At 42.8% G+C, this 19,312-nt stretch overlaps 5 protein-coding genes across 5 annotated transcripts; 2 read left to right on the forward strand and 3 right to left on the reverse strand.

The window, feature by feature from the left end:
- Window positions 1-102: 102 nt before the first annotated feature.
- Window positions 103-1,114, forward strand: Bfra_006124 (putative mitotic spindle checkpoint protein; the record flags this gene model as incomplete). Its single annotated transcript, XM_037336497.1, has 2 exons — window positions 103-251; window positions 382-1,114. 2 exons carry the CDS (start codon window positions 103-105, stop codon window positions 1,112-1,114), a joined length of 882 nt encoding a protein of 293 aa, XP_037191707.1.
- Window positions 1,115-2,137: 1,023 nt separating this feature from the next.
- Window positions 2,138-3,301, reverse strand: Bfra_006125 (putative lysine acetyltransferase protein; the record flags this gene model as incomplete). Its single annotated transcript, XM_037336498.1, has 1 exon — window positions 2,138-3,301. The coding sequence occupies one exon, from the start codon at window positions 3,299-3,301 to the stop codon at window positions 2,138-2,140; it is 1,164 nt and encodes a 387-aa protein (XP_037191708.1).
- A 755-nt stretch (window positions 3,302-4,056) lies between these two features.
- On the reverse strand, window positions 4,057-4,443 carry Bfra_006126 (uncharacterized protein; the record flags this gene model as incomplete). The annotated part of the gene is given in 4 exon segments (XM_037336499.1): window positions 4,057-4,073; window positions 4,084-4,157; window positions 4,283-4,368; window positions 4,420-4,443. Coding segments are annotated over 4 exon segments (201 nt in total), but the record flags the coding sequence as incomplete, so codon positions are not given.
- A 2,181-nt stretch (window positions 4,444-6,624) lies between these two features.
- On the forward strand, window positions 6,625-10,983 carry Bfra_006127ia (putative ring finger protein; the record flags this gene model as incomplete). The annotated part of the gene is made up of 6 exons (XM_037336500.1): window positions 6,625-7,427; window positions 7,505-8,062; window positions 8,115-8,785; window positions 9,072-9,110; window positions 9,504-10,469; window positions 10,535-10,983. 6 exons carry the CDS (start codon window positions 6,625-6,627, stop codon window positions 10,981-10,983), a joined length of 3,486 nt encoding a protein of 1,161 aa, XP_037191710.1.
- Window positions 10,984-16,410: 5,427 nt separating this feature from the next.
- Window positions 16,411-18,217, reverse strand: Bfra_006128 (uncharacterized protein; the record flags this gene model as incomplete). Its single annotated transcript, XM_037336501.1, has 7 exons — window positions 16,411-16,668; window positions 16,699-16,862; window positions 17,002-17,125; window positions 17,186-17,339; window positions 17,386-17,690; window positions 17,762-18,052; window positions 18,161-18,217. The coding sequence occupies 7 exons, from the start codon at window positions 18,215-18,217 to the stop codon at window positions 16,411-16,413; spliced, it is 1,353 nt and encodes a 450-aa protein (XP_037191711.1).
- Between the last annotated feature and the right edge of the window lie 1,095 nt (window positions 18,218-19,312).

The following is a 19,312-nucleotide window of genomic DNA, read 5'->3' on the forward strand; positions in this document are numbered from 1 at the left end:
CCACCAGGCATTCTCTACCTAGTCGCCCCTCAATCGACAAGCTCTTCAACTCTTCCAAAAAGTACCTCACACACAACTCAATAATCACCATTTCCATCCACAATGCCGGCACGCCCTCCACCTCTCAGCACCCCTCACTCACTACACACGCATCTCCTCTCCTTCCTCACTCTTTCAATCCACACAATCCTACATGCGCGCGGTCTCTATCCCGAAAATACCTTCCTCTTAACGCGCGCTTTTAATTTCCCGTAAGTTTACTGCTTCTCTTCTTCTCAATCCCATCTCCTATCAATTTTGAGATCTATCTCTATGCCCGATCTCCACTCTCTTCTCGTGTCTGCTTCTCCCCTTCCCAAACTCCCAATTAACCATTTCTAGTATCCCTCAAAACCGCCACCCAGAACTTTGCGCCTACATAAACTCCTGCGTCAGCGCCGTAGCCCCTCACCTACAAGCTGGAACCATCAATACCGTCTCCATAGTAATATACTCCGATTCCCCCGCAGTCGCACCCTCTTCCTCTCGCGCCAATATCTCCTCCTCTCCTCCCACAGAACCTTACCCATCTTCTGCCCCCTCGGTCCAAATACTCGAACGCTACATCTTTAATCTCTCTTCCTTCCCCTCTATTCCCTTCAACGAACGCTTTACATTCCTCGAAGGACGCGCTCCTGCAGATGTAAATGCCATTCGCAATATCGATGTCGAAGAAGAACTACGTGCTTGTTTAAGAAAACTAGCTTACAGTGCGAGTAAATTGGAGGACTTGAAGAATCCAGAGGAGTGTACGTGGGGGGTTGTTATGGAGATGAAAGAAGATGAGGGAGAGGGGACTGCGCCAATTGGACATCCACAGCGATGGGAACCAGCGGTAGCGGAATTGCAAATCCCAACTGGAGGCGCGACAGATATAAAAGGAAAGGGAAAAGCCAGAGATAATGAGCCGGAAACTAGGAAAGAGAGTAGAGTTGGCAAGGCAAGAGGAGGTGTCAAGAGTACAGCTATCAGAGCGGTGGAGGTAGGAGATTTCATCATGGAAGCTTGGATTGAAGAAGGAAAAGCCAAGTTTGAGAATCGAGAATCGCGCTCCCGGGAAGAGACAGCAACATGAGTATGAACGATGGGTCATTATTGCCACCCAAATGAACGAAACGAAAGGGCGTCTACATCAACCAAACTAGCATTCGCAGAGCTGGAAATCAACCGCAAGATACATGCGCCGTGTAGTCATCAACCGGCAAACTCAGGCCTTGAAATCGCAGAAGTATACCTACCTACTACGATCCTCGACTGAAATAAGTGTGCTTGATTATGGAGACACAATCTCTCAACGCAGTCGAAGTACCCTACCCCATCCCTCACTCAAATCCCGGAAGTTTTGAGATCTACACCGAGGAATTAAGAGGAAGGGAAGGGGATTGAAGAACTGCAACCGAGTATACCTACCTACCTATCTACCTAGGTAGTTATGTATATTTGAAGTAAGTACGACTCTAACCATGCACAAGATTCAAAGATATCCATCCATCCACCCATACAGACCCAGAAGAAACCATCTATTAATCACTACCACTAAAAGCACCTACCTACCTGGGTCGGTAGTATCACTACATCACGGTTATGGAATACCACACCAGAATATGAATCCTGTAGTTACTATCATACATATCACACAGTATGGTATAATGTACAATAGATATTTGAGATCAATTCCTAAAATATCACTTTTTATGTATCTGTGCATGTTTGCATGTTTGCATGTTGGTATTTATATGTATTGATACCTCGAATGTGAATTTTGATATGATATACGCAATTTGATACGATACGATACGATACGACACGATACGATACGATTCGTTACAATTCTAGATATCTCTCTCTATCGAGTCAAAATCTATCGAGTCAAAATGTTACCGCTCCATCTTACCCGCCCAGTGAAGTGAAATGAGATACCGTGGTATGCCATGCTCACTGCTCACTGCTATATGCAATGTAATGTGATGTAATGTAATGCAATGTAAAAGAGATCCGCTGCCACCCATGTTAAAGAAAAGATGATGATAGATTTCCTTCTTTTCTTTTTCTTCCCTTTCCCACAAGTTCTCCTACCTACCCCAACCCCAACCCCAACCTAACACCACCCATATTTTTCATTTCCCCACCACTCCACCTCCTGCACCGTCCCCTCTCCCTCTCCATACCACATCAAACTGGCCACACTCTCCTCCTCCCTCTCCACCTTCCGATGGATGCCCTTCTCCCCCAGCTCCGACCGATTCAACAGTTCCTCCACCAACGTTGTCGGATTCCAAAACTGCACATCGTTCATCTTCCACTCCCTCGCTTCCCTCTGCGCCTCCCGCAGCACCGCTTCCAATTTCTCCGCGTTCTCCGCACTATTCGATTCATCCTCGAGGACCAAGCGCAAGATGTGCAGACAATTTCCCGAGGAGGGGGAATCGACGGGGCCGTAGTAGCCGCGGGTCCAATAGGCCCAGACGCGGGAGCCGGGGGTTGTTCCGGCGAGGGCGCCTTTGATCTCGGGGGCGCGGCCGAAGATGGAGACGGACATGACGTTTTCGCGGAGGTGGTGCCATTGGATGGTGGGGTAGTCGGGGAGGAGCGCGATGTGGGTTTTGTGGTCGTTTGCGCGGGAGAGGACGCGGCGGATGTAGGTGGTGTCGAGGTCGCAGAGGGGAGGGAGGTCTTCTTCTTTCAGGAGGGTGGTGGGATGGGAGGAGGGGGTGGGGGTGGAATCTGCGGGGGTGGGTAGAGGGGGGAGGGAAATGTGCGAAGAGGGAAAGGGATGCCAGCCGTGGTTTGCGTAGAATCTTTTCCCAATGTCGGAGAAGAGGATCGAGGCGGGTATTTTTTGACGTCCGGGGATATGGGAGTCGAGTTGCCATGTTTTGAGGATATTGCCCAAGTCGGTCATCATCCGAGAAGCATATCTACGGCCTCGATTTTTGGGAGGACAAAAAACAGATCCAATTGAATGGATGATAACTTCTTCGACTTTTCCTTCTTTAGATATGAAAGCTTTTTTACGGAGGGATTCGCAGGAGGCGTAGACTTCCCGGTTGTTTGGAGGAGCGGATTTATCGACTAGACACCAGTAGGTGATTCCATCTTCTGAGGTCAAGGGAACGCTGGCGAGATATTGTTCTCGATGAAGATAATCTGATTTGGAAAGTGCTTTGCCCCATTCTTCATAATTCTGATTCCACGTTGCTAGTTTTTCTTCTGGGGTTGGATGAGCCAGATGAAGACCTGGGGAATTGTAATCTGGAAACATGTTGGAAGGGTAGGGAAGTAGATTGAATGAAAGATGTCTATGTAGAAAGACAGATATGTGAATAGAAACTTCTTTGTGAGATTTGGCACTCTGATAAAGTTATTCTGTTCCCTCTATTGTGGGGAATTGAACTTTGATAAGAAGGGAGATATGTGGTAAATCCTAACAAAAGAAAAGTAGATAGATCATGGTATGCATTTCCTGTGGGGAAGGGGTCCTCTTTGAAGGAAGGGATTCAATATCTACCTTCTAAATACGTCTTTTAGGTTAAACCGTCAGACTAACTTAGGATCAAACAATGATACGGGAGTGAAGGATTAGCAATTGGTGAATACTTCCACATCAAATGATCATAATCTCCGCATGAAGCAGAGTTAATCTTAGTCAAAGCTCTTGCCTTTCAAGGTATCGATGACTAGGTACCGGTATGCTCAACCATTGACACGTTCGTATTGAGGAAGTTGATGATTTGATGGTTGGTGGTTTGAGACTTTGAGGAAGAAAATCGGTGAGATCCGGGGCCGACAGTAACCGAATTTATGAGGGCCTAGGCTGAGATATACTTTCCGCTATGTTGATCACGGGATTTTTGGAAACAAGAGAAGCTTCATGATCTTCTTGAATGTTTCTTCAGTAGTTGAATGGGAGAGATTGACCTGGTAGGTATATAAGGACATACTTGTGACCATAGATTCTAATCGAATTGACGTTGTAACTGATATGTAATTCCATAGATCACAGTCAATGGGAGAGCATTAATTGAATGCCCAGGCTAAACATACGGTTAATCTCGGGGAATCGATAGCGATAACTAGCGATAGCGATAATGATAAGAAATATATCATCATGTGAAAGTCTGGAGCGAAGATGATCTTCTTTTTCGTAAAACCGTTAGGTAATGAAGGGGTCAGAGGGGTCAGAGGGATTAGATTCTATAGAGTTAGTGACAATATGGGGTGCATTAACTTACTTGGTATCTACGTAGGAGGATATTTGATCCAAGACTTCAAGTCATGATAGTCGACAGATATATTGTAGGTAGTAGAGGTATAGAGAGAGCATCTACTCTGTAGTAAGATTCAAGGGGTTGCCTTTAATGTACTTGCGTATCAACTTACCTTTTCTACAATCACTTCCAAATCCCTGACGAATAAAAATGAAAAGATTCACAATCACTGTACAATCGATCGACCAAAGTAATTCTGATATCCGTGTTGATTCCTGATTCCTCAGACCTGAGTTGTGAGTTGAGGATCTAGATATATGTAAAGAGTACCAAGTACAACGCGAAGAACGTGTTGGCTGTTTTCACTGGACCGATTCAATACGATGGTGGCATCCTCAATATGCTGTGTTGGGATACTCAAATGCCCATGAATGCGAGATGCTCAGAAGAATTTCCCGATCAACGATACTGTACATGATCGGATGTCGTATTGGTGTCGGGTATGTGGTGTCTTGTTGGAAGAATCAATTACTTTATTTACCACATGAGAAACCTCTTCCCAGAACGATGCCATTGGTAGTGTGAGTGGGTGGTGGGCATTGAGTAGAGGGTGGATGGTGGGTAAGAGGTAAGAGGTAAGAGGTAAGAGGTAAGAGGTAAGAGAATAGGAGGGTTTCCATACGTCTCGTCTATTATTTTCCAAGTGAAGGTGGAGGTTGATTTGATGATAGATATATGAACGTGATTAAGTAATTATCGAGGAGAAATGATTGGAAACTCGATGTCCGTCCCTACACTTCCATTTGAGAAAGCGCCTTCTAGAAGAATTCCGTTGGTGTATCTAGGTACCGTACCTCACTTTCCATTTCACACTTCACCCCTTCACTTTTCCACCTCCACCTCCACCTCCACCTCCTCCTCCTCCTTCACCCTCCACACTCTTCCACCACTTGATCGAGTGATGCATCATTTTCCCAATGTGGGGCCTTTGTACTTCTTTCCCCTCGTCCACGTCCACCAACAAGCAGATCAGCGACCCTTGGTCTCGTGGAAAAAGTCTGTGCTTCACTTGACAGGACACGGAGACAAGGTAGCAAGAGCTCTGACCAACGTGGAACTGGAAATGTGGAAATGTGGAAATGTGGAAATAAATACCTGCATCGCAGTACGATGGTAATATCGCCATATCGTAATATCCTGCCTATCGTGCCTATCGACGCCCACGCTACCCTGGTAAGAGATGGGGAAAAGGTGGAGAGAATCATCATGCTCAACCTATGATCTTCCATCCTTTCTCCAGATGCACACTAGGGAGAGACCTCTGCCTAGCATGTCTCTAAATTAAAAATACCGGTAATCATCATGAACCATGAACCATGAACCATGAACCATGAACCATTGACCTTGGCTTCCTTTTCTCAACTCTCCCTTCGATTTTCACTCATTTCTGCCTTCACTTCACCTTTTCAGGCTTCACTCTTCAGTCTTCAGTCTCCACTCTCCACTCTCCACTCTCCACTCTCCACTCTCCACTCTCTTCTACCTACCACCTACCAGGCAAATATCACAATGTATTGACATTTGGGAATATCTTCGTAATTCTAATTCTGCTGGCAACTTCAACTTCTTCTCTTCTCCATCCAGTACTTTCCTATCAAGCCAGCACAGAATACACGTGAAACTTTACATCATTCGTTGGAAGGTTACCAATATAATACAATATAATACAATATAAATTTGGAAAACGCTACATGCCGTTGCATCACACCTACATACGTTGGACTTCATTCGCAACCCCTCACTCTCCAAAAAAGATACAACTGGATATACCTGCCCGGGTGAATATCATAATTCTTCACTTCTCCGTGGTACGATCTTATTCGTTCCTTTCCATCTTCCAACCTTGAGACCCTCGAAAACATAAATATCGTTTCGTGTTTCTTCTTTCCATACGTGAACAGACGATATGCTACTAGTTATTCTTCCGTCGAGTCTCTGCGAGTCTTGTCATCACACATAAAGTCCGATTCCTCTTCAGAACCTGCACATTCACTTCGAGAACCGGATTCGGATTCGATTCCCCCAAAGCTTAAAAGAAGAATCTACTAACGTCGAATGATCTACTAGTACGCTCCTAGTGCCATCCCATTAGATTCTATAGAACGTCACTCAGTGCACCATTTCTCTTGACTTAACATTCACCCACCACCCTCGACAAGTTCAAACGTCTTGAATATGCAAACGATCATTCTCACGACACTCTTTGCCAATATTCCCTCTTCAACAACCTACATTATTCCAAAAAACCAACGACTTAAGAATTCATTATATTGATCAACCGCCAACCGCCAACCGCCAACAAATTCACTTGGACGACATGAGCCGAGCAGCTCCAGTGAACCATACAAATGGTCCACCGAGAGATAAACAACCCTATATTCAAAATGCAGTGAATAACTTGATCGAAATTTCGGATTCGGACTCCGAAGGCTATGGAGATGCTTTTAATGTACCTCAAGTCCCCGCACATCCCCCACATCTAAATTTACAACATCATCAACTCGGAGGGTATTTTGGTGCCAATAACCAGATCTTTGATCTCGAGGATAACAACCTAGTGTACCCGGGTCGATTACCTCAACCCGCAGTTGCAGCTGCACCCGAACATAAAGCAATGGCCAGAAATCCTTCGTCTGTCAAGAACGAAGAAGGGGAAATGAATTGGGCTCAGTGGATGGATGAGGAAAATGACGAAGGTATCAATCGTGTACTGTTAGAAGATTATACCTTTCGAGCGGAATACAATCGAGCTTCACAACATTCTCCTTCATTTGTTGATCCTTCTCGTCTCCATCAACCATTTCAACCATCACCAGACAACTTAAATCAACCTATTATGGAAACAAAGACGGAGTGTATTAATTCAGTTGTTGCTGTCTTCCCAGAGATTTGCAGGGATCACGTCAATAGTCTTTATGAAAAGGTATCTTTCACTTCTGGTCGATTGATTGCTCACATACTGGATCAAGCGGACACTGGAACCCCTTACCCAAAAGCAAAAGATGTCCAGAAGCAATTGAAGAGAAAGAGAGTACTCACCGAAGAAGAGGAAGCTGTACAAAAATATGAAGCTGCCGGTCGCATCGTTGGGCCTGCTTTGTATCTGGAGCGGACACTAATGTGAGTATATTATATGCTTCATCTCAATTACTTATCCATTTCCTCATTCTATTTTTCTTTTGCTAACATTTACCTAGTCGGAGCATCCTTTCATTTGAGTTTCCAGTAATTCCATTGATCTTTGTAGATGAAACACTACGCTCTACTGGCCATCGTCTTTTTTCCGCCTACCGCACACTCGAGGAAGCAGATCGAACTTTTGATCCTAATAATCCATCATATAGGAGAATTAAAACTCCAAGAAAAATGCCACATGAATACCAAGATGGTAGAATTGAGGAAGCCATTCAAAAGAATGAATCGCCCGAGAAGACGGAGACTTTAAAAGAACTACTCGTATGTCGGAAGATTCGAAAGACTGCGGAAAGTCGTCGCCTCGCCGAACAAGAAGCAATACTTGCGGAAGAAGAGAATCTAAAGAAAGCTGAAGCCGAGGGAACTATGTCAGAATGCTGCTGTTGCTTTTCGGACTATCCACTCAATCGCATGGTTCATTGCAACAATGAAGAAGTCCTACATTGGTTTTGCCGTGGGTGTGCACGACAATCAGCGGAGACCGAAATCGGAAATTCTAAGTATCTACTCATGTGTATGTCCACGGATGGATGTGAAGCAGGGTTTTCTCTTGAACAAAGGTGAGTATTCTCAATTATTAACTCTTCAGATTGATACTTATCTCTTATCCAGAAATCAATTCCTCGACGAATTAACCATCGTCGCCTTGGAACGGAATGAAGCAGAAGCAGTCTTACGTATGGCTGGTATTGAAAATCTCGCCAGTTGTCCATTTTGTCCATTCGCAGCAGAATATCCTCCTGTCGAAGTTAATCGAGAATTTCGATGTCAAGCTCCTGATTGCGAAAAGGTCAGTTGTCGACTTTGTAAATTGGAGTCACATATTCCTATGACTTGTGAAGAAAATACAAAGGCAAATGGTCTCTCGATTAGACGACAGATTGAGGAAGCAATGTCTGCAGCGATGATTAGGACTTGTAACAAATGTGGTACTCCATTTGTAAAGGAAGAAGGTTGCAATAAAATGACATGCACACGCAATGGATGTTACAACGTCCAATGCTATGTTTGTTCCAAATCGTGCAACTACGATCATTTTAATGATGTGAGGAGAGGTGGTAAAGAAGGAAATTGTCCACTATTTGAATCAGTGGAGGAACGACATAACGATGAAGTTAAGAAGGCCGAAAAAGAAGCACTGGATAAAGTTCGTGCAGAGCATCCCGAATATTCCGAGGAGGACTTGAGAATTAAGATGTCGGAAAATGTCACCAAGGATGATGAAAGGAGAAAGGTTACGGATCCAAGAAATCCATATGCCTTTTATCGACCGGTAGCAATGGGTTAGTACTTCGTAGTGATTTTTTGTTGTCAATTGATACCATAATGTTATATGATCTTTGGCCTTTGGCAATGGGTGGGTAAATCTTAGAAATAGTATTCTATTCTTTCTTCTTTCGAAACCAGATACTAGGTAGTAAGATAAATACCATTACCAAAGCCATTGGGTCGCATGGATGTTGTGTGGTTATTTTTGTTTTCCCCTGTTTTGAAACAATCATTTAATTGCAATGCATGCACAACGCAAGATAGACATGATTGCATATTTGCTGACTAATGAATACACAGTACAACCACAAGAACTAGAAGCATGGCCTCGTGATCATGGTGAGTTTTATTCGTATTTTGTTCTTTCTTTTGGGGGGGGGGGTTTCCTGGAGGGGAAGCGGGGAAGGAGAGGGTTTTGGGCGGTCTACAGATGGTGGTAGCTAAATACGTGTATACTTTTTTGCAGTTTTTAAAGTGATGGTTTCAAAGTTGAAACGGAAATTTAGGGGGTTCAGGGGGGATTTGGTAGAGGAGGGAGGAGGGAGGAGGGAGGAGGGAGGGGTTGAGAGATTGGGGGACTGGGTGATGAGATGGGGGCAGGGGGATTATCTTGGATATTTTTCTTCTCTCCTCTTTTCTTTGGACCTTGGATATAGAGAGGAAAGGAAGGATGTGGTGCAGAAGTTTCGCAACCTTTTGGGAAAAATGTACTAATTTGTCTTGGGGCGGTAGATTTGTACATGCATCGTGCGCGCATGCTTCAGGATCGGCTTAGGAGGCGTGGTCCAGGTGTAGGAAGGGTGATGGGGAGGGAGGATGGGAAAGATGGAAGGGGAGGAGATGGCGAATTTGGGTTTCGGAACATGGAAAATAATTGGGTTGGGGCTCCGCAGCGTGTGGATGGTGGTGGGGATGAAGGAGAAGATGAGAATGGGGATGGGGATGGGGACGTGGAAATGAATGAGAACGAAGGGGACATGCAGCCTGAACTCCCGGCTCGGCGGATGGAAGAGCTTTACTGGAATCAATTTTTTGATCCAGTTGCTGCTCTTCGATATCTCGAAGATGCGAGAGCGGTGAATGGAAATGTGGAGGGGGAGGTTCCGGGTGTATTTCCGGCTCGTATTCCTGTTCCTGTTCTAGCTCCAGCTCCAGTTCTAGCTCCAGTTCCAGCTCCAGTTCTAGCTCCAGTTCTAGCTCCAGCTCAATTACCCAATCCAAAACGGATACGCAGACAGCGACATCTGATTGAGGATTTGCAAAAGCAAAAATTAGCTTTGATGAAAAAGGTTGAGGGTCGGAATAGGGGGTTGCTGGGTGATGATTTTGAGAGGAGGGGGATGATGGATCTGATGGGGCAGATGGATGAGGGTATGGAGGTTGAGGGTGAGGATGAGGAAGAGGATGGGAATGGGAATGGGAATGGGAATGGAAATGGAAAGCTTCCTATTTCTCAAATGCCTCAAGCACCGCGGATGGTTGCGAAAAATGGAGGTGAGAAGAGAGATGCAGAGAGTAGGGGTGAGTTATTGAGGGAAATGGGAGAGGCGCATCGTTTGCGCAATGAAGAGAGGATGAGGGTAAGGGGGGTCGAGCTACGGAGGGAGTTGAGAGGAGATCAAGACTTGCTAGGTGAGGACAGAGAAGAGGCTGTGAATCTGCCAAGTCCTGTCTTACCGATTGCTCTAGCGCAACCGGGTGCTGCGAGAATGGGGGATGATGAGAGAGATCCCCTGCAATTGGTACGACAACTTCGTGAACAGTATGGATTGCGGGGGAGAATGCATATGCAGATGGAAATGCGGCTGCGGCTGCAGGGAGGGAGAGGGGGAGAAATCAAGACGGAGAAAGAGAAAGAAAACGAAGAGCTCAGGAAGTCGCTCGGATTCGTGAATGGTATGGATTACAGTTTGAGAATATGAATGGGAATGGAAATGAGAATGAGAATAATCAGTTTCCCATTTATCCTCCTCTACCTCTACCTCTACCCCGGTCTCCTATCGCCGGACCCCCTCGTCTAGAAATTGGAGATGCAGGAGAAATTAGAGGGATTGTGGAGAATGCTCCTCCTCCTCCTCCTGTTCCTCTTTGGGTTGGGTATGAAAATCGATTGGGCAGGGATAGAGATGGTTTGGCTGGATATTGGAGACGGGGCGAAATGTTTGATGGGGGGGTTTTGCTTTTGGAGGTGGAGGTGGAGGTGGAGGTGTAGAAGAGCATTTACCTCCTCGTGTGGATTTGCATGGTGCTTGGAGGGAATTGAAGAGGAAGAGAAAGGTGGAGCGGGGTATTCTTGAGGGGATTCCGATACCTGGGGAGGATGTGTTTAGTGATGAGGAGGGTGGAGTGGGTGAGCAAGGGGAGGGGAAGTGAGAGAGAAAAGTGAGGGAGAGGAATTGTATGATTTGGAGATTGATATTTGGGGATGAGGTTGAGGTTGAGGTTGAGGTTGAGGTTGGGGAAAAGTAAAACATTTTCTAAATGTTTGGATGAGCTGGCTGGTGTTTGTGCATATCTTGCTCCCTCGCTTACTCCCTCTTTTTTTCCGTCGGTAGATAGATAGGCAGATAGTTGGATAGATGATTGATAGATTGATTGATCGATAGATAGATAGACAGGTAGTTAGCAAAATAATTAGATTGATAAGAAATTAATAAACAAGATTCACAAAGAGATTCATTGCATTGCATTGAATTGCAGGTTTTTAGAGACTAGAGATAGAGATAGATTGGAGACTGGTGGATGGATTGAATGAATGGATTGAATGGATATATATATTGAACTCTGAGTGCTGGGTTCTGAGGTTTAGGAATCAAAGAATCTAGAATCTACAGTCTAGAATCTAGAAGCTGCAATCTGGAATCTAGAGGTTAAGCATATGAAGGGATGGAGAGGTAGAAAAGAGGATCGAAAATCGAAGGAAAATATTACTTTTATGTATCTGTATGTATGTATGTATGTGTATATATATGTTGCAAATAAAAATTGTAAGAAAAAAGAAGATAGAATAATCGTCGATCTTGAATTTTTTTTTAATCTTTTTTCTTTTTTTTTGGAGAAGCTGGTATGAGATTGATAGGGTGTCAGATTTTGCGGATTAATTTTCGAAATGAGGAAATGAGGATTATTGGAGTTGTTAGGAATGTTACTGTTTGGTTATGTTATTCAAATTTGAAATAGAGGGATTCACTTGTTATGATGTTTTTGGGACTGTTGTGTGCATCGGGATGACTGGAGAGTGTATGTGTTTAGTTGTATGTAATAGTATTTGCTACAGTGTCAACAATTCGACACGCGACTCCATAAACGATATATGAATGATGCGGAGAAAATTTCGGAGGGATAACTAATCGTCGATTATATATTGTTGTTATGTCGCGGAGATCGATGGCTGATTGTATGATGTGATTGTAGTATTTCGATATATCTTTGATTGGGAATTTATTGAAGATGAGGAAAGATTGAAGTATTGAGGCTAGGATAAATAATCGTCTTCTTCTTCTTCTTCTTCTTCTTCTTCTTCTTCTTCTTCTTCTTCTTCTTCTTCTTCTTCTTCTTCTTCTTCTTCTTCTTCTTATCTTACTTGTTATGCGGCTGGGGATATGTCTATATGTATATTTCTGTTTGCAGATTAGTATTTAATATAGTATAATATGACATGGTCTGATATTTATAGATAGTAGTAATTTCTTAAGCATGAAGGAATCGTAGCTATGATGAATGCCTTTTGACTGGAGTAGAATCTATCGGTTTCTCTATATTCTTGTAGGATATTTTCCCTTGATTCCTGTTTTTGTGGAAATTCGTGAGCAATTACGACTTGGAAAGATGTGTTTTTTGATTCGAATTATATAACTATTAATTATTGATCTTAGTTATTCTTTATATATGTTTATTCTGATATCGAAATCAAAATCTGGAATTATTTATATGTATGTATATGAGATCTACATACACTTTCATCTCAAAATCCAGTTCGAAGCTGTATTCTAGTTATACGGGAGCGATACAGTGTAATTAAATACACGAGATAATACTAGTGCCAGTACTGCACAAGCAGTCTTGCGCATCCTGCGTCGTGCTGCTTGAGTATGATAATGGGGATATTGATTGTTTTTCAGGACTCGTGCTGGTTTTTGGCTCTTTGGTGGGCAGACATGGCGGGTTTTGCATTTACAGTAAGTGTGTAGTGATACAATCTTGATGACGTATTTACAGTAAGTGTGTAGTGGTACAGTCTTGATGATGCTGTTAGGGAAAGTTGTTAGGTGGGGTATATGGAAATTACTCTTTTTATGAATTTATTCATATTGATTGCTGTGTGGTGGATGCCTTTCTCGTGCGGTAAAAGTTTCGTTGTGATCGCTGAAGGAAGTTACGAGGTGTACTTGCAGAATCCCAATGTCAAATTCTGATCATGACCAAGTAAGTCAAGTCCAACGGCGGGCAACTTAAAATAGGATCAAATGTACTTGGCCAATAAATGATGGGGTTAGCAGACATAATGTTCGAAATTCACAAGCGGCAGCTAACATACCCGGGTGATGCCAGGGTTGTGCCAAAATTATTTACGTTTTTAAACCTACCTACTGTATTTACGATTCTGAATGTATCTTGTCTGCGAAGCCTCGTGGAGCTTTCTACAGGAACAGAAGCGAAGAAGTTCGTTCATACTAGGTATTCGCTATCTGATGGGACTAAGCAGAATGAATCTGGTTGATCAGGTTGTCCCGAAGGCCATGAACATCGGACCAACTGGGTAAATGTTACAGTATATCCTTCCCCCGCACAACTCAAATCTATTGAACTTCTCAACTTCGATGGTACACCACCAAAATGTGACGTGTCATTTTGAAGTAAAGAGTCCACGGGCATGTGCGTGTATCTCTCGCGAAGAGCCCCTTTTCTCACTTGATAAGCGAGCGACTAGTATTGCTAGTGTGATTGCCAGAATTTCCTTGGTGATTACCATTTCTCCTTTTGCTTGTTATCGTCAAGATGAGACTAGCATCAGATAAAGCTCTGGAATGAAGACGCTCTCAGGCTATGTCCTTTCGTTGAGTATGGAACCCTAAAATAGAGTGCTGCTGGATAAACCATCAGGAAACTTGAGAGCTCGATGATCATGATTTGGATGATGATAAGACAGATAGAAGGCAAAATTGAATAAGAGAATAGTGGAGTGGTGGAATAGTGGAGTGATGGAATAGTGGAAGTAGCATACTTTGAATCACGTAAGCACATCTTCATTTCGTGATTTATGCATCCTCGCTCTGCCAATGAAGGCCAAGCGTGATCCAAAAGAGAATTTTTCCAAACCCCCACGTGCTCATATATGTTTGGGACAGTTTCATAAGAGACGAAAATTATCAGCCCTGCCGACAGAATTCGCGTCTATATTCGGCGGATCAATAACCCCTTCTATTCCTGTGAGTCCAAAAGCAGACATCTGCATTATTGTAGTCAACATTATCTCCCAAGATCTTAGAGGCGCCATTGGTATCATCGTTCTATACATTTGTAACACGAAAACCTATAATCAGAGTATTATTAGGATACACAATAGCTCTGCGCTCTCGTTCATCGTTGACTTTACCACACACTCGACACTCCACTTTCTCGTAGTGGATTTTCCTGGGAGGCCGTGGGAGTTCTCGGAAATGTAATCGAAATTGAATGCATTGTTTCGTTCTAACGATTATATATAATTCCCTGATTCGATAAGCTTCGGATTTTGTTTCTAGACCGCGTACTATCTCACCTACACAAATAGTTTTTCGAATTGTTGATTGCGTAATCTAACAACTCACGTCACATTTTCCACGCGATAGGCTCAATCTTGGCCTTCTCAATGCGAGCCTTGCAACCTGCGAGTACCGATCTTCATGGGGTATTTACCGGCTGAATAGCGACAACTATCTGTCTGATACCCATGAAACTTGAAAACAGGGTTTCGTCTCCTACTCGGGAAATTCTTCAAAGTTCTCTCAATAACTTCCAAGCCCGGGTTTGTTGTTAGTAACAATGTGTCAATACCCATTGACTTCCATGTGACAATCTTGCTGATGTTTTTGTCCGAGGCAAGAGATACGATGGATGCAGCAGTTTCGACAGTCCCAAGTCCTTTTCCTGCATGGACACTTGCTCGAAACTCGTTCAGTCATTCTTGTGAGCTTGCTGTGTATACTGTGACAGCACTAGTTCCTGGCTGCTCGACACATCCCGCGACAAAGTGGCTGCCATATCTTTTGCGAAAAGCAGCAACATCGTTCTGGAGGAGATTGTCTACAACTGGGTTGAAATTTCGTGTTTGACGATAGAGTGCAGGACTATTAGTGATTTTGCAACAAAGGATTGCTCTCATTGACAGAATGCTTTGAGTTACACTATTCAACTGTTTGTACTTTTCATCAATTCCGACTCCGAATAGTGTTGCGGATATCAGTGATTGGAGTAGTGTAAGTTAGTATTATGGTGGCTGATATTGAAGCCTCATATATCACGCTAGTATATATAAATAGCTGAATTATCCACTGGAATATGTATAGGATATATTAGAGAATACTAGCAATATATTGAATTACTAGAATTTCTTGAATTTTTAATGGTTTCAGCCACATTCCCATAGGAATTCAGAAATATTCAATAAATTCTTCCCAAATAGATAATCTTAAAACTATTTGCATTGGAATTTATCAAAATTTATCAAATTCTCATATTTCCGTATCCTACTAGTAATATAGAATATTAGATAGTAATCTTAATAATACTAGTAATATAATAATTAATGATATATATTGAAATATGTAATAGAAATGCAATATGTCTTACTATAGTGGGGTATATATAAAATATGCTGTATACTATTCCAATCACTGGCGGATACATTGAGACTAGCGTTAATTTCTCTTTACATTTCGACTTCCGAAATGGTGATGAATTCATACCGAATACCTATCGGGATCAACATCGGATATTCAGGCATCAAATATTTCCAGAGCTGACGGTAGGGCTTGACATCTTAATTGATCCTAATTAGCTCCGATCACATATCTCAAGCTGTCTCAAGTCGATTGTAGCATAGTGTCAGTAGAAATTTCGAAGAAAATTGATGAAAAGGTGGCAGGAATAAACCGGAAGAAAGAATTATGTTTATCATGAAATTAGTCTTATTAATTTGAGGTTGATGGGCTTCGCAAGAAATCTTTTAGGAGTGGAAGGGACCCCCTACGACATCAAGACGCTAAATAACCAGTGTGTGGAAAGATAGCCCGAGTACGCCGATAGCGGTGACACAAATTCTCTCCAGCGCAAGAGATTTGTTGAATGGGTCCAGTCCAAACTTATCAGCCGAGTTCTGGAGCCTGGAGCCCTAGATGCTGAGCTCCAGATTGCTTTTATTTTCCTGCAGAAGAGGGAGCTGGTCACATGAAATGCGCTAATGGAGGCTGCTAGCTCCTCATTGAAGAATTGAAACGATCTTGGAAATTAGAACAGAGAAAGACACAAGTATGAGATATATATTTGCCTGTGTTCGATATAATGAAACGTTGTAAAATCTATTGAAGCCCCCAAATATATACTCCCGCATCTAAAGCACTAGAAATAATATGTTCATTGGGTCAAACGTGAGACATCATTAAAACGAAATCGTACTCTCCTCTAAAGTAATCAGAGGCTTCGACGTCCATTCCGTATTTTCCAGACGAGCATATCCAAGTTTTCGTAGCCGTACAATGACCTTGCGAAAATCATTTGCCAGTTCTCTGATCAGTACGTGTAAGAATCTTGCTCGATAGTGCTTTCTCGCTATTTGTGTTGGTCGGCGACCATACAGCTTCTTCACAATCTCAGTCACTTGATCGTCATCGCTGTGTGGGTTAGCGATACCGTTAGACTTCATAAAGCACAAGGCTATATATTACACTATCTTTTCGAGGTCTTCATTGACGTTGACATTGATAATTAAAGCTGTGAGCCGATAATTAGCAATAATGACTTTGAAATTAACTAAGAAGCAGTGTCGAAGAGCGCATATATATTTCTGTTGTGCCTTCTTATCTGCGAGCAAAATCAACACAGCAGTAAGCGCTGGAGTCTTTCGTTTAAGCTGGTATATCTTTGAAAGCACGTCGCAAGTTTGACGAGGAGATGGCTCCCTCGACTCCGTTTCAAACACAACATATCAGAATGAAGCTACTAACAAAACTTTCCGTAGATTTTTACATACTGGTATCCATGGCCATGTTCTCCAAAGCGTCCAAAACTTCTTCCATACATCTTACCACTGACGGGGTGTATTGATGAACTAAATCGTCAACGGTAGATCGATCGAGATCTTTCAACAAAGGATGCTGCGAATAGTTAGCTTAAAGTACCCGTCTATACTGGTTCTACACGATCAGGGGAAAAACCATTTCCATTAGATCAGGTAGCACCCCAACTGCTGCTTTTGCGGCAGCCAGTCCTATATCAGCTTTGGAATTTGGAAAACTGCCATTCGGAATCGTTTGTCTCATTTCCTTGTACGATCTCACAACCTCTGCCACACGATCCAAGGCCAGGAGACTACATATCATTAGATGAGATACGCAATTTTGAAGCTTAATCTTACGGTCCATGGTAGAACTTAGTTTGAACAATTTTGGTCTTGAGTGTCTCCCTTTTTTTTTCTGGGAGGTGAAACTCCTGGATGTCGATTCTGCTGTAGGAAGTCTCCCCATCTGGAATCGCCGGATGATTGAGAGCGAAGCCGATCAGGCGGTCGAAGTAGATTGACTTCACATAGTCTTGGTTGCTCATATATGCCTGGAATTGTTGGAACAAGAAGTCAACGAGACCCTTACGGTCCTCCAATCTATCCTCTTGACTGGACGATTTCGGTGGCAAGATATCCATACTTCGGCATGAAATATCCACCTAACAGTTTAGTAAAGATACTTTAGGGCATGGCTAAAAGATTTGCGTTCGCCAAACTTTCGACCACTCACCTGTGTTGGTTGAGGCCATGGCCCCGCTGGATCGATGGAGCGAGGTAGGGTGGTGGTAGTCCAATGGTTTGAAGATTCTGATCCCCCGTGTATCTCTCGAAGAATGGAGCGGATGTGGTTGGCGAGTTGAGAATTCGCCTGACGAGAACCTCGTTGCCAAACCGATAAACGAACCGTGAAGTCGACATCAACGGGAGCTGGAGCTGGCCGACGGCTTGCGATTAAAGAGGCGTATGGGTTCGGTATCTGCCGGCTGAGGACCAATGAGCTTGTGTATGAGCTCGTGATCAACTATAAGGGACTGCGTTGCTGAAGCTTGGCATGAATAATGAAAAAAGGAGAGAGTTAGAGAGGACTGTAGAAAGAAAGGGGATCCTCCTTTGAAATGTAGTCAACAACTGCATGATACAAATGCAAAGCAAGAATCCAGCCTCGACCGCTCCATCTCGCTGCCATGTTGCCAGTCTCATAATCAAAGGACCACTATTGAAAAGCTGTGATCATCGGCGAAGGAGAAAAGGAGGTTTTAGAAAGCGTATGGCTGGCTGGAAGATGAAACCCACAAAACACTGTACAATCTTCCATTCCATTCAGTGGTCGAAGTTTATTTTCCACTAAAGACTTCCTGGTTAAGAAGCCTTCTTGAGCTGTCAATACAGTTTGATAGGGTACTTCTAAGCGAAAAATCGACTTTGACCACCTACTGAACGGCGCTTCACTGTACTGTACAGACAAAAGCGAGGGCATTTGGGATGGCATGCGATGTGAATGGCCGGTGAAATGATGATTTCATAACAGCAGCAATGATAGCAAGATAATGACAACGTGAGCCCGCAGGATGCTTTGTGAGTCAGGAACTAACTGAGACCGTTGTATTAAGCCAAATTCTATTTAAATGGGAGGCTTGGTTCTAGGTTGCCGTTGCATGGCTAAGAGAAAAGAGATTGCGTGTTTGAGATGCTTTGTTTGCTGTGGCTGAACTCTGTTTCAGTTTGAGTAGTAGTAGTAGTAGATTTATTAAAATTATGAAGAACCTCTTCAAAAGTTTAGAGATATACTAAGTCAAGGTATTATAATGTTTTATGTATATATATAAAACAATCTCAATAAAAAGTTTTTTGGATAATAACTTTAGATTCTCAATTTTATAACATCAGAATTCTCTTATAAACTCTAAAAAGTAATTCAAATTTTATTAAAGTATAACTTAAGAATATAACATCTTTTGATTATATTACTATGATATTTACATGTGATCTATTTTACTATTTAAAATACGTATATAAAATATAAATAGAAAAGAATCTCAAATAGTTCTATTTTTCTATAATATGTTTTATTACAAAAACATTAACTTAATTCAAATCTAACTTTAAAGATTTCAATAATAAACAAAAAAGCTATAGGTTTATAGAGGGCAACATGTACGTGTATTGAATCTTTACTCTTCTTTGTTTCAGCTTGAGCGCCACCACGAGACTGTATCCGGCCCTCACTAGACCTAATTCCGTCACCGAGCCGGGCTGAGCATTCTGTTTCGCGAACAGCAAA

Source organism: Botrytis fragariae (genome assembly GCF_013461495.1).
Source record: "Botrytis fragariae strain BVB16 chromosome Unknown tig00000075, whole genome shotgun sequence".
Lineage (NCBI taxonomy): Eukaryota > Fungi > Ascomycota > Leotiomycetes > Helotiales > Sclerotiniaceae > Botrytis > Botrytis fragariae.